At 43.0% G+C, this 14,110-nt stretch overlaps 2 protein-coding genes across 2 annotated transcripts; one reads left to right on the plus strand and one right to left on the minus strand.

Moving 5' to 3' along the window:
- Window positions 1-5,280: 5,280 nt before the first annotated feature.
- LOC147961667 (uncharacterized) lies at window positions 5,281-6,860 on the plus strand. The gene is made up of 2 exons (XM_087535854.1): window positions 5,281-5,760; window positions 5,847-6,860. The coding sequence occupies exons 1-2, from the start codon at window positions 5,281-5,283 to the stop codon at window positions 6,501-6,503; spliced, it is 1,137 nt and encodes a 378-aa protein (XP_087391980.1). The 3' UTR covers window positions 6,504-6,860.
- Window positions 6,861-7,184: 324 nt separating this feature from the next.
- On the minus strand, window positions 7,185-9,890 carry LOC125521050 (protein FAR1-RELATED SEQUENCE 5-like). Its single transcript, XM_087535058.1, has 5 exons — window positions 9,720-9,890; window positions 8,922-9,612; window positions 8,381-8,838; window positions 7,980-8,267; window positions 7,185-7,876 (listed from the first exon to the last, which is right to left on the minus strand). Exons 1-5 carry the CDS (start codon window positions 9,744-9,746, stop codon window positions 7,574-7,576), a joined length of 1,767 nt encoding a protein of 588 aa, XP_087391184.1. The 5' UTR covers window positions 9,747-9,890; the 3' UTR covers window positions 7,185-7,573.
- Window positions 9,891-14,110: the final 4,220 nt, after the last annotated feature.

Consider the following 14,110-nt stretch of genomic DNA (forward strand, 5'->3'; position numbering starts at 1 on the left):
GCCACACGCCGCGCGCCCGAGCCCCGACCCCGACCTCGATGCCGCCTGCCCCTCCCTCGCCGCAGGCACCCGAGGTGAGCACGCCTGCTCCTCCCCCTCCCCTACCTCTGCCTAGGGTTCTTCAAATTTTAGTTGCATCAAACTAGTTAGGGTTCATCTATGGGTGGAAATGAATCGGATGCGGATATTATCGGAAACGGATTCGGCTCGGATGTTTTCTTAAATGATGAATAAACACTATTGTAATGCATAATAAAACGAGTAAAATTTGACCACTTATTTCACTTTTAAGTTGGATAATTGGAATATCCGCTACCACTTCCCACCCATAGGTTCATCAAATTAGATGGTAATTAGGGCAGTAGTTCCTAGGTACTAATTAGTTAGTAAGAACTAGGTACTAATTAGGTACTAGTTTTTATAGTAAGTTTATTTTTAGTAAGAACTAGTTGAATTAATAGAACTAGTTGAACATGTCACATTTGTTGTTATTTTTTTAGTTAAAGCAATTTTTCTCGCATCGACATCGATGATGCCTATCCTGCATCCTCGTCGTCGGCTCGGCGGAGGACACCTGCTTGACCAGATGGGTCATGTCCGGGATTGGGCTCCGCCGGGCTGGTACTGGGAGGCGCTACCTACCGGGGGCGCAGCTTGGTGAGGAGCCAGCCCATCGTTGACCCGAACCTTCTTTGGTGGCGGTCGCGTGGGCCAGTGACGGTGCAGAGGCTTGAGGACCCCGCGGAGGTGGTACGTCACCGTGTCAGCAAGGAGGACGCGCACGTCCGTCGCTACTTGTTTGTGTTGGAGTACAGGTTCTCCAATACCTGGTAGGTTCTCGAGGGATCTCACTGGAGCTATGATCCTGTGATGGTTTCTTCTCTTTGGGTTTTTGTTGTATTAGTGATGTTATATGTATGATACTATTCGATGATGTACGGACGCATGAGATGATTTACTTTTGCTTATTGAATCATGCTAATTTGAATACTTATTTATTTTATGATTTGGTTTTGCTTATTGAATGCTCATGTCAATATTAGTCCTATAAGATATTTTGAAATGTATATCTTGTGTTGCTCAAATAGGATATGTGCTTGCCCAAGTGGCCGGTCATGTTTGTAGGTTACACCTCCGAGTGGCCTATGTTTTGTCGGAGTGTTGATTCATTTCTGTTCCGGCAAATTTCAGGCGCTCAATATGTCCTATTTTTAGCAAAGGCCATGCCGGATTTTTCCGTGAATTTTGGCATGACTTGTGCAGAATATGTAGGAAATATCGAGTGCCCTGGATTTGTGTGCTGAGTATCCTGGTAGTTGTCTTCGTTCGATTTTCAATTAATGTTTCAACTATGAACATAGGAAATGTCTGAAGACAAAAAGGATTTCGGTATTTGCAAATACTGCGAAGACGAGCGCGACCTGTGCGACAGAATCTTCCTAGATGATGATAGGTGCTTCAGCATCAAGCTGGACAAGAACTTCGAAGTGGATACAGTAAGTCACAATGACAAGTCTTTTTTCGTAATTAAGCATGACATCTGCTTTATTTGCTTCAACTTATAATTTAATTTTTTTTACTGTTCTACTAACGTATCCCCTGCCATGCAAGAGTTTTTGTCTTGGATAAGATAGGTTTCAGTCGTATGAAAACTACTATAGAGGTAAAGAGAGTTTACTTGAAGACCGAGCATGGTTGTATTTTCCACGCAAAATTATACAACGCAGACACCTACACCTATTTTGGATGCAAAACTTGGCAATCACTATGCAAGACTTATGCATTTGAGCCTGATATGGTTATCACTTTTGATATTCGTCCGGAAGATGATATTGAAGGTAATATCGACATCTGGGTCGATGTGCAGACGCCTCCAGTTATACCATTATGTGAGTTTCTCAACCATATTTATGCCTTTGATATTGTTTATTCAAAAATAGTTGACAACTAATTTCTATTGACAGCTTATTTCCGTTCAAGCAAACATGTCCAGCGCTTGGTAGACAGGACCTACTACTGTCCCGGGGCTGAACTAAACTGCGAGGAGATAAGTCATTATTTTTCATGGCTTGAGGATCTTCATACTGTCAAGACAAATTATTTTTCTGGACTTAAAAATCTTAGTGCTCAAAACGTGCGACCAATAATGTTCGTACTGAACTATGGTCACATCTATTTAAGAAAGATGGTAAGATTTTTACTATTTGTTCTCAGTGCATCTTTTGCATACATTATTTTTTAATCTAAAGTTCATTGCTAAGTATGTTACTATACGATGTTCTTTAATAGGGACTCCCGATGAATGTTGTGCCTTATTGAATCGAGACTAAAAGTCGCATGAGAATTGTTAGCTTACGGCCAAGATATCCTACAATGCATTTTAGTGCATTCAGGATTTCTAATAGCGAAGAATGCTTAATAGTGAAAGACTGGACCAAAATTATGAACGATCGCAGAGAATACTAGGGGGCAGCAATCAGAAGCGCAGCCCACGATTAGGAGATAGGGTCATCTGCATGCCCCAACTTGATGAAGTAGAAGTGCTACACATGTTTTATGTTATTTTACCTAAGAGAGAGCAGCAGGAGTGATTAGCTAGCTAGAAATGAGTTTGAAGATGATGATGTGCTACACTATGACTATGATGATTAAATAGCTAGTGTTGGTGGTAATGACTATGATGATTATTGTTAGCTAGTGTTGGTGGTGATTAGATAGCTAACGCAGCTAGTGTTGGTGGTGATTAGCTAGCTAGAATGAGTTTGAAGATGATGATGTGCTACACTATGACTATGATGATTAAATAACTACTGTTGGTGGTAATGACTATGATGATGATTAAATAGCTTGTGCTGGCGGATTAGATTCAAGTGGAGGCAACATATGATGCATATCGAAAGTACTACTAGTTCAAACTAGATCAAGTTTGGATTAGTAATAATACCTTTGACATGCACCACATATTGCCTCCACTTGAACCTAATCCACCTTCATTTGACACACTGTTATAGACATAATGATATAAACCTCATAATTGGTATTATACCAAAATTTATATAACGGCGTATAAATACACTCAAAATAAAAAAAAAGAATACTAGTAGCGATGGATAGTAAACATGCTGCTACTAGCTAGATTAGTAGCAGCGCGGGAGAGAACGAATGCTGCGGCTATGTGTCTTAGCAGTAGCGCGTGTTCGCACGCGCTACTGCTAAGTAATAGCTGTAGCGCCTTATTATTAATGGGCATTAAACCCGCGCTACTACTAGGGTTTTCTCTAGTAGTGTGTAGTTTGTTTGAAGTTTATATTCTGCAGAGACAATTTCTTTTCATTTATCAAACCCGTTCACAACAATCTAGTTCTCTCCAAAACAACCTGATCTGACAAGAGCCATGGATTAATGTGCTAATTTTGAAAGTTATATATCCCCACTAGAAATCCTAGTTCTCTTGGGACCGGTTGCCACATGGTTTTGGGGTTCTCTTGGCTCGGGATCACACGGTTTGGAAGTCCACTTGTTTTAAAGCTCCCACTCACGTGGTTTGGTGAACCCAAGTTTCTCTGGGATATGCTTATCTTGGCGATGAAGAAAGGAAATGAAATAGTTTGCTTACTGATCTGCCTCACAAAGTAGGAAAAGTTAAGGAAAGAAAAACGAAATAGGAGATACAAAAAGTTTTATGGGAGTAAAAAATTACTAATGTTTACAATAACTTCTTATTGAGGTGATTTTTTTATCATAGGAGATACAAAAAGTTTTATTAAGATGAATTAAGATTCGGTTGGCTGTTGACCTCGAGTTAGTGCCAACCAGACAATTTGAATTCATACTGAATTGTTTGTGAGAAGGTTAAATTAATCCATGTTATCAGTGCTTGCTTTGTACTCCCTCCATAAATTAATGTAAGAGCGTTTAGATCATTACTTTAGTGATGTAAACGCTTTTATATTAGTTCACAGAGAGAATACTGTTTTGGCAGTAACTACATCAAATTCAGATACCTTTGGTCTGAATATTGGACTCACCAACAAGGATAAGTGGCTTCTTTGGTCAACTAGATATGATGGTGCTCGCTGTCTATTCCTTCAAAATCGTGAGATTATCAGTATCGTGAATCTGTGATTCAGACTGTGAAAAAGAAAACAAAAATGTATCTTAACTGTGATGTTACACGTTGATGTGCACGTCCTGTGGACGCGGAGTTTCTGCACCCGAGCTCAAATGAGCTCGGGTGAACAGTAAAATCAAAACTAAATCAAAAAATTTAAAAAAATCCAAATTTTTTTAGGAGAAACATTGACAAAAGTTCTAAGTGCTTGCAAAAATTCGCCATGAAATCATATTTCTAGAAGGCGTGGCAAAAAAAACAAAATCAGTACTCTGAAAAAGCTACTTTCAAAGGCATTTTGGAGCACTGAATTTGTTTTTTTTGCCATGCTTTACAGGAATGTGATTTCATGATGATTTTTTGCAAGCACTTAAAACTTTGGTCAATGTTTCTCCCAAAAAAAAAATTGGAATTTTTTTTATTTTTTTTCGATTTTACTGTTCACCGAGCTCAAATAAGCTCGGGAGCAGAAAGGCACTTTCGACGTCCTGTCCTCTTTCTTAGAACATTACTAGTAGAGCCCTCAAACCCTCAAACCCCTAAAAATAACCGTTTTTTTACAGTTTTCGCCGAAAAAACGCCGTAGACTAGAACCTCTAAACCCTCAACCCGTAAAAAAATTTAGAGGTTCAACCCTCAAACCACTTTGCAACCTGAAGAAGTAGGGGTTGAGAGGAAAATCTCCCCCCAACCCGCACTCCTCCTCCTCTCTCGCGCGGGAGCCAACTGCCTCCTCCTCCCGGCCTCCTCCTCCCGCCGCCTTGTGCCGCGCCGGCCATGGAGGGCCCCGCCGCCGCCGCGCCCCCGCCCGCCCCACCCGTCCCGCCCGCCTCGCCCGCCCCAGTGCCCGCCCCTGCCCCCGCCCCCGCCCACCCGACCGTGGCCGACGTGGTGGCGGCGACCCACGTCGGGGCCAAACGGCGGCGGGCGGGCCTCGCACCTCCTCCTGCCGCCCCGGCCACCGTCACCGCCCGGCGCCCGCCATCGCCGCCTCCCCGCCGCCCGCCCCGGCCACCAAGAAGAGCCGGCTGAAGGCGGCCTCTCATGGGCCGCGAGGGGCGGCCTCCAAGGTCGTCGGCTCGTCCCCGGCCATGACCAAGCCGCGGAAGAAGCCCGCGGAGGCCGTCGTCGCCGAACCTCCTCCCGCCGCGCACGAGGTGTTCGAGGAAATGGCAACCCCATCCTCGTTCATGGACCTCCTCCAAAACGCGGAGGTGGACCTCGGAGCTCCGCCTCTAGACCCCTTTAGGGTTGGTGACGACTTGGAGGAAAAGGAGGAAGATGAGGAGGATGAAGGGGATGACGAGGAGGAGGTGGCCGAGATAGGGGAGGAGGCATTCACCGCCGCTTCCCGCCCACATGCGCGGTCGACAAACTACACCGAGGCGGAAGATGTCCTCTTGGTTCGTGCTTGGGCAGCTGTGGGAATGGATGCAACCACCGGCACCGATCAAACCGGTAAACGTTATTGGCAAAGGATCGAGGACGTCTATTGTAGGACCAAGCCGAAGAATAGTGGGTTCATCCATCGCACTTTCCGGTCGCTTCAAGGCCGGTGGGAGTTGATCAAGCCCGCTTGTGCTCATTGGAGTGCGGCCATGGACCAAGTGAGGGATGCACCACCTAGTGGAACCGTGGAGAGTGACTATGTGAGTACATATTTCTTCACTATTTTGATTATGTGTGTGCACTATGCTATTGGTGGGTTCTTATGTGATTTATGTGTGGTTGATAGGAGACAATTGCCGGCATGAGGTACAAGGAGATGGCCGCTTCCAAGGGCAAGCCATTCCCATTTAAGCATGTTTGGTCAATTCTTCAAACCTTTGACAAGTGGAAGTTGAGGGATCAAGAGACCGCACCCAAGAAGTCGGCAATGCTAAGGATGGATGATAGTGAAGATGAGGAGGAGAGGAACTTGGGCAAGCCCGAGGGAACCAAGAAGGGCAAGCTAAGGGTGAAGATGGAAGAAGAGGCGTCAAGCCTAAGGGAGAAGATGGACCACATGATGAAGGCAAGAGAGGAATTGACAACGAAGACATTGGAGACGAAGCTTCTTATCACCGAGAAGAAGAAAGAGGTCAAGCTTGCACAAGTTGAAGCAAAGCGTGAAGAAGCAAAGCGCAAGGCCGAGTTGGAGGAGAGGATGATCAAGCTCAAAGAGGCAAAGGTATGGAAAGAACTCATGGTGGAAGAGAAAGAGCACATGATGATGTCCAAGAAGGACATGGATGAAGACCAATTGCAATGGTGGAAGGACTACAAGGAGGACATCGCGGAGAGGAAGAGGATGTTCCGTGTTGCGTCGTCTACTTTTCGAGGTGACACTCCGATGAGTAGTTGTGGTGATGGCGGTGTGTATGACTCCACCGGTGCCGATGGAGATGCTTGATGGAGCCCGCTTGTGGTCTAGGAGATGGCGCCGAGGTGCAACTTTTTGGTGATGGTGCCGATGAGAGGAGGAAGATGATGATTTTGTGATGTAAACTATTAAACCATGCATCAATGATTGTCATTTGGTAGTTTGTTTGGAAGTTGATTGTGTTCTTGTTGTCATAAATTGTGAGATGTCAAATGATAGATTTAAAGGTTGGGGTCGAGGCAAAGACTAGAACCCTCAAATCTAATCCTTAAAGCAGTTTAAGGGTTGGGTTTGAGGGTTCTAGTATTTGCCCCTGTTTTTCAACCCTTAAAAGTGTCAAAAAGTGGCACTTCTCAACCCTTAAAACTGCTTTAAGGATTTGAGGGTTTGAGGGTTCTACTAGTAATGCTCTTAGACGGTTATGCCTTGTCTCCGTCGCAGTCGTTTGTTTACCTGGGAATCATTATTATTGTGCTCAAGATAAACTTCAATGTAGCAGGCAAACATTGCTTGAACTATTTTTTTAATACATACAACAATGTCTCCCATCAATTCTACTATTTGCTCATTCTATGTACTGTAACTATAAACTGAAGCCTTCTGAATGTATGGCATGTACTAGTATGCATGTAAGTTCAGCATGTTGCGCACAGCTGAAATGAGTAGAAAATAATGGATTGGACCATTTTCCCCTTTAGCTACAGAATCACCAGAAGGCAATCAATTTCTCATCCTCATATCTAAATCAGCAAATATCATGTTTTGCTAGTAGTACCGCATAGGCCACATAAATTTTGCACTCATTTCAGCAGCCCCTAATATTAGTTTGCCAGGTACAGCATCTAAATGTCAATAAATCAGCACCTGCACTGATTCAATTATCACCTGTTAACTCCAGCAACCGTTTCACAAAAGAGATTCTAAAGTCAACTCTAACCGACATATACTCAAGCTACAAACCACCACTAATTTTATGGACGGGAGGGCTCAGAGCAAGTGTTCCCTGCTTTGGCAAGTCATGCCTCTAAGGGCAAGTTCCTTTGCTCAGCTCCTCCTACGGTGATTCCTCTAATGCTGTTGGCCTTCCGGGTTTAGGTTTCTTACAAGGAGCAGCTAATCCGATTAGCTGGTCTTGTGTTATCGACACTATCATTGTTGTGCACAGAGCAATCGCCTAGTCTTTCATTTGTCATTAGCCTTAGCCGATCCTTAAGCCCTAGGCAATCTCTTGCTTCTCCGTATGGTGGCACATTTTCCTTGAATAACCCCATCGACCCATCATAGGCCTCTGCACTAGCAGCTTCTTGGCTTGCTTCCATAGGCAGGACATCTCGCTCGTTTCTTGTCCACCTCTTCACAATGTGCTTCTTGGGTATCTCCAGGATGTCTAAATAATCCATCACCTGCATTGCCGAATGGTGCACATGTTTATGATGAATATCTTGCGCACATTCTGAAAACATGATGCAGGAAATGAATATTTATGATAAAAGTTGTTCTTCTAACCCTCAGCACATGGCAGCATAGCAAACCCATGTGCTCAAATTGACCACATTCGCAGTCAAATTCAGCTCCATTATCTATCATCTTAACCTCATAGGCTACCCTGATACATTTTCCCCCTCCCTCTGCTTCAATGAGCGTTGTCCTGTACACCTTGTTCTTCTCGATCACCTCCAGACGGTAAGATCCTGCTTGATAAAGGATTTGGCCAAACTGTTTGAACATCGCATGAGTATATATCTTGCTAGCATGTCGCTCCATAGGTAAGTTACGCCTCAGCACGACGCCACCCTGTGGAAATATCAGATCACTTATTTCAAATATCATCCTTGCAGGAAGTTGTAATGTTTGTGTTCAGAGACAACGAATTGGAGTTATATCTTATGAGAAATATAATTGCTTACAATCAGGGTCCGTTTCTCTTCATAGGCTTCATCTGCGTCCCGGTCAAACTGCAAGCGCATGTATTGCTTCACGAACATATGCATCAGACATGCAGGTGGTACACATTTCTTCAGCATACTGTTGGCAGTCTCGCTCCTTTGAGTACTCGTCATCTTGGCACAAAACACCCCCTTGAAATATGGCTTTGCCCATTTCTTCCTGGTTTCGTAAAGTTGTGCCATGTATGGATGTGACCTTAAGTTGTACTTGTCGATCAACACCGCCCATGCTGTCTCAAACTCATCTATTGTCACTACGTTGATGAAGACCTTATGGAACTCTGCTCGGAACCCATTCCGTTTTCTGTATAGGGGTCCAAGGCACTCTTCTGCTTTCTTCATGATGTGCCATTTGCACCATTGGTGGGCTGTCTTTGGCATCACATTCTTTATGGCCACCTCCATCGCTTGATTCTGATCTGAAACAATACAAATAACTAATTTATTGAGATGACTGTAGATGATCTTCAAGGGAGACACACAAATTAAAACTGATATTCACCTGTCAGAATTGTCTTTGGTGCTTCACCACCCATCATTCTTATGAATTCAGAGAAAACCCATTCGAAGCTCTCTACCTGCTCGTCTCTAACCAACACTCCAGCCAAGATGATGCTCTGAAAGTGCTCATTCACGCCAATGAATAGTCCAAATGGCATGTCGTACAAGTTAGTCCTGTAAGTGGTGTCGAACGTGATAACATCTCCGAAGTACTTGTACTGCATTTGGTTCCCCCTGTTGGTCCACATGAGGTTCTTTATCCGATTCTCGGCATCTTCTTGTACCCCGAACATGAACTCCGGATTCTTTGCTCCTATGTCCGCGAAGACTTCAATTGTCTTCCTAACTTCATCATCTGCTTGATCTATGCCAATTTGACTACACAGGTTCCTAAACATACAATTAGTAGATGACACATTCTCCATGGTTCCAGAGAGACTTCCTATAATGCCATTGACTTTGCCGATGTTCGTGTTGTCCTCCCTCAGCTGACGTATCAAGTCCTTTGTGTACAGATCTATATGTTTGTGGGATGGCCAGAGTACCTTCTGTCCGCACCTTGGAGTCAAAGAGTGGTTGTGTGTCATCCTGTGCTCTTTGATGTACCAGCCGTTGTTATCTGTACGCAGCAAACGGATCATCGCAGGACATCCACACCGGCATGAACTTGTGTTTTCGGCACCTGGTTCCCCCTGCATAAACCAAGCACGACTACTTATTTTTAGTTACATGAAATACAATACCTACTTTTATTGAAACAAATGTTACGCACAGTTCCTGAACTCTCTGTTCTACTTACCGAACACCCACAAACAATTTCCTGCATGGTCTTGGTCCTCTTTGCACTAAGCCGACTCTTGCCGTACTTGATGCCAAATCCATGTTCCCACGAATACAGATTGTAAAAGTAATATGCCTCGCCAAGAGAATCAAAAGTTGTACCCAACGCTGGGTTGAGAACATGATCTCCTCTGTTCTCTGCATAAGATTTGATGGATTTCTCGAGGGCCCCGATCCTGTTAGGACATGGTGTGCTGTCCGGGGGATGACAATCAACCCTAACACGGCATACAGATCTATGTGTTATGACTAGAAAATCTTCCACTCTATATATAGTGGTGCATAATTTTGCATTGGCAATGTTCCATTTAGTAATCACAGATGAAAACGTCGTCACATAAGGAAACCATTTACATTGTAACACACAGATCGTGCTAGTTACATGCCTGGTTATATTGCCCAGTGCCCACAATGAAATCAAACTGACATATCCAGTTATGGTGAACTACATTATCATAATGGGCCTATTTTTTCGCCATCCTGCTACAGCATAATCAGGTTCATTTTGAGCATATGACAGGGGTATTGGTGGGTCCACACACCATTAAGCTTAACTGAAACAACAATGCTCCTGCTAAGGACTGATCAATTCAGCTTAGTTGAAACAACAATGCCTTTTGGTCCAGCCAAGAGCTTGTGGATTCATTTTGCTAACTCCACTAACATAAGCAAAACTTTGATCTATGTGCTCTGACTAGAAAATTTTCAACTATATATAGTGCTGTACTGTATTCTTATTGAAAAAGTATATAGTGGTGTACCTAATTTTCAAATGTACCTAACTAGCTCCCGGACTCGTTCCCATCGCCGGCATCCATGCCCGCCTCCCTCGCCACCGGCTCAGAGATCGGTAGCCTGCTCCCTACCAATACAAGCCCGTAAATGAGATTTCGACCACCAAAAACCACCGATACCATACCAGTGAACGCTGAAAGGACGGATTAAAATGCGGCATTCAGCTGGAGCGCCGTACCTGTTGAACAGGGTCGAGAGGGAACTCCGACTCCCGCGGCGGATTGGATTCTCGAGCTGAGGTTGAAGACGACTGACTGCCTCCGGCTTCCAGCATACGATTCCCTTTTTACCCCCACTGAAGCAGGGCCCCGCTGGACCACGGTAGACGAGCAGCGAAAATTTGGATCGCGCGCGCGGAACCTACCGCCAACAGTACTACTTTGTAATTGAAGTTTTTTTTTCTCTGTTTTGCCTATACGCCCGTAACATTTTCTACAACCAGCAAAATGCCTGCGCATTGCAATGGATCAAATATTGTTTTTTCCGAAGATGATCGGATCTATTATAAAAGTTCCGCGAATACCAATAACATGTTCCCAAATTTGAAGCAAACACCATATTTTGATATATATCACTAAAAATATTTTAGGTTTTGCCCGGAATCATTCATCTTATTTGTTTGGATGAGGTGAGGTAGGATGGGCTGGTCTGAAGAGATTAAGTTTTTTTTCAAACATGAGAGGTCCTTTTACAAAAAATACCACGACTTGCCTATCATACGTTAGATATAGATTAGATGGTTAAAAATGACGAATGGCAGAGATACCATCAACCGGTCGTAAAGTAGCGCAGCGGTTACATCAATAGAGAACTTTTTTTTCTGTACGGATTTCTGCTATTTCATTTCAATGGGCAATTTTGGCCACTCAAATGTCCACAGACGCATCCAGTCAGTGTCCGGGGCGTGTTTGTTTTGAGCCTCTATTTATCTGTGCGCGCAACCATGCCTTTTACTTTCCCCCCTATATGTCCGCTCACATGCATCTACTTGGTGCAGATGGAGAGAGAAAGAAAAAAAAGAAAAGATGATCCAGGGTGGGCCAAAATCCTATGTAACATTGACGGACATTCCCGGGCATCCACATATCCTCCCTATATTTGGGCTGGATATGAGGTTAGATTGAATCCTATGTAACACTGGTGGACTGCACTGACATATGAGGACCAAATGGAGGGTTCGCTTGGATGACTTTTTTTCCTTCTGTCTCCTATTCAGGTTGTCCGTCTTGACGTTTGCGGAGAATTTGAGGGGACAGTTGTAGGTGCTCTAAGAAAAATTCCAAAGTATACCTAAAAATGATAGTTTATTGGAACCAAAATTGACAGGTTGTTGCGAGCTTATTTTTACAGTTAAACAATATTCTAATAGAAACCCATTTTTCAAGTGGGTGCTTTTGTGAGTCCTCTGTGTTCTTTCCGGTGTCCTGTTGTGCGGAACAAATATCCACATCTCTAATTAATCACATAAAAATCGCCATAATAAAAAAGAGGGGAAATTACATTGCATTAGGGCCTATTTGGTTAATATGAAAAGTGAAGAAAAACCATATGAATAGAAATATTTGTTGGGTGACACTATTCATCCATTTTATTCAAAAGAAGTGTACACAGAAAAAAATGGAGGAAATTTTCCTTTAATTTGGGTTTCAAAGGAAAAACGCAGAAAAATACATTTTTTTTTTACAATACACTCAAACCTCTTTTTTGCATCCCTATGCACAACTATGCAGAACAAGATACATGACATAAGTTAAACAATAACAATATTCTCACTTTACATGTGTTTTATCCTTGGCTTGACTATACTTCTAGGATTTGCCTATTCATACAACATACAAAAACTAAACACCGAGCATTGTATTATTCTGTGTTTCACATATCTATTTTGAACGTGAACTTCCATTTTTTTTATGGTTTTTCTGTAGTTTGTGTTTTCAAAATCCCATACTAAATAAATAAAAACTTGATCCATTTCTATCTCTGGATATCCATTTCTACTTCTGTCCAACCACACATAATCTGCTGGATTTTCTTCATCAGTTGGGATCAATCTAATATCATTTCATTTGGCTAACTGCAAAGAAATCAATCTAATACGATTCAATCTACTGAAAATTCAGAATTCATCTAATCTAATATATGAACCGATATAATCGTTCATTGATCGGTTGCCGCACCCTCGGGGAGAGGAGATTAATCTTCCTCGAGGCGATGCTGCGGAAATGATGGAGAAACCTAGGATCGGCGTCGTTGGACTAATTAACCGCTCTAATACTATATTGAACTCATGCTTCAACCAACTCATCCAAAAGTATGAACCGATGAAGAAAGGTGGTCAATATATTCCAAACCACCCCCTCTCACTTCTATGCTTTTTTAGTCCTATACATGAGAAGCATCCCAAGGGCGCTGAGACAGTTCAAGTACAAGGAGCTTAGGGATGGGACCAAGAATTTCGATGATGAATTGAGGCTGGGATATGGAGGATTTGGCATGGTGTACCATGCCAAGGCACTCGGAGTGCATAGCCGGAGCACGGAGGTGGCAGTGAAGCAATTTTCTAAGGCCAACAACAAGGGACGTGCAGACTTCCTCGCTAAGCTTTCTGTCACGCCCAATATGAAGCTCTATCGCAATCTTGTGATGAAGTCAAGATCACGGCAGAACCTCATTTTGGATCGCATAGCAAGGTGGTTTCTCAAATACATACAACATACTGAATAGATGAGAGTACTAGATAAAGGTTTACACTCGCCACAAGCTACAACATAGAATATATCAAGTCATAATACAATCATCCAAGTGTAATACAGGGTCCAGCTATGGACGAAACCAAACGAGAAAACATCCTGCTATCAATCCTAGATCTACCGACTAGGACCCTCTACTGATCCTCCGGCAAAGTGACATACATACGTCCACGTTCATCATGATAATTCCACAAATGACAATGTTGGAGAATACAAATAAGCAAGGAACGGTCTTGGGGTGTTACACTTTGCGTCATCAACTGTCTCCGTCATCGTAATCTTGTAAGACTTCTAGCTATGTGATGTTCTTTTAATTCATTTCGGGTGGCGGCGGACAGAGGAAGAAGAGCAACATTGCTGGTGGCTGGAGCTGCAAGACAAACTAGGATCCATCGGATCTTAATCTAAAGGGTGGGTAAAACTGACATGAAGGGGGCAACAGCCCCCGTATACCACATACCTCCACCATTGGACATAACCACTTGCCTTTTTCTTCTAAAAATGCAACCGACTGATGCACAAACCACAATGAATTCAATTTCAGATGCTTCTTGTTCGTTAATTTTTTTCCTTTTGTGAAAGACATTTCTTTTTCAGCTCATTTGGCTCCCTAGATTTCATTTCAGTTGATATAAATGAAATAAAATCCATGTTATGATTTCATTTTGTTTGATTCCAATTCCAAATTTCATGTTTGGCTGACACTAGCATTCATCAACTGAAATGAACTACACGCCATGTTTGGCTACCATTATGAGGTGTAATCATTAACCAACACTAAAATCAGCAATAATATAGCATTGTA

Source organism: Triticum urartu, chromosome 7A (genome assembly GCF_056163025.1).
Source record: "Triticum urartu cultivar PI428250 chromosome 7A, HENAU_Tu73, whole genome shotgun sequence".
In the NCBI taxonomy this organism is placed as follows: domain Eukaryota; kingdom Viridiplantae; phylum Streptophyta; class Magnoliopsida; order Poales; family Poaceae; genus Triticum; species Triticum urartu.

Excerpts from the sequence above, each read along its gene's own strand:
- LOC147961667 (XM_087535854.1), top strand. The coding sequence starts at position 5,281 with ATGGCAACCCCATCCTCGTTCATGGACCTCCTCCAAAACGCGGAGGTG. Across the intron at positions 5,761-5,846 it reads GAACCGTGGAGAGTGACTAT|GAGACAATTGCCGGCATGAG; the intron begins GTGAGTACATAT and ends TGTGGTTGATAG.
- LOC125521050 (XM_087535058.1), bottom strand. The coding sequence starts at position 9,746 with ATGCAGGAAATTGTTTGTGGGTGTTCG. Across the intron at positions 8,839-8,921 it reads ACCAAAGACAATTCTGACAG|ATCAGAATCAAGCGATGGAG; the intron begins GTGAATATCAGT and ends GTATTGTTTCAG. Across the intron at positions 7,877-7,979 it reads TATGCTGCCATGTGCTGAGG|GTGATGGATTATTTAGACAT; the intron begins GTTAGAAGAACA and ends TCGGCAATGCAG.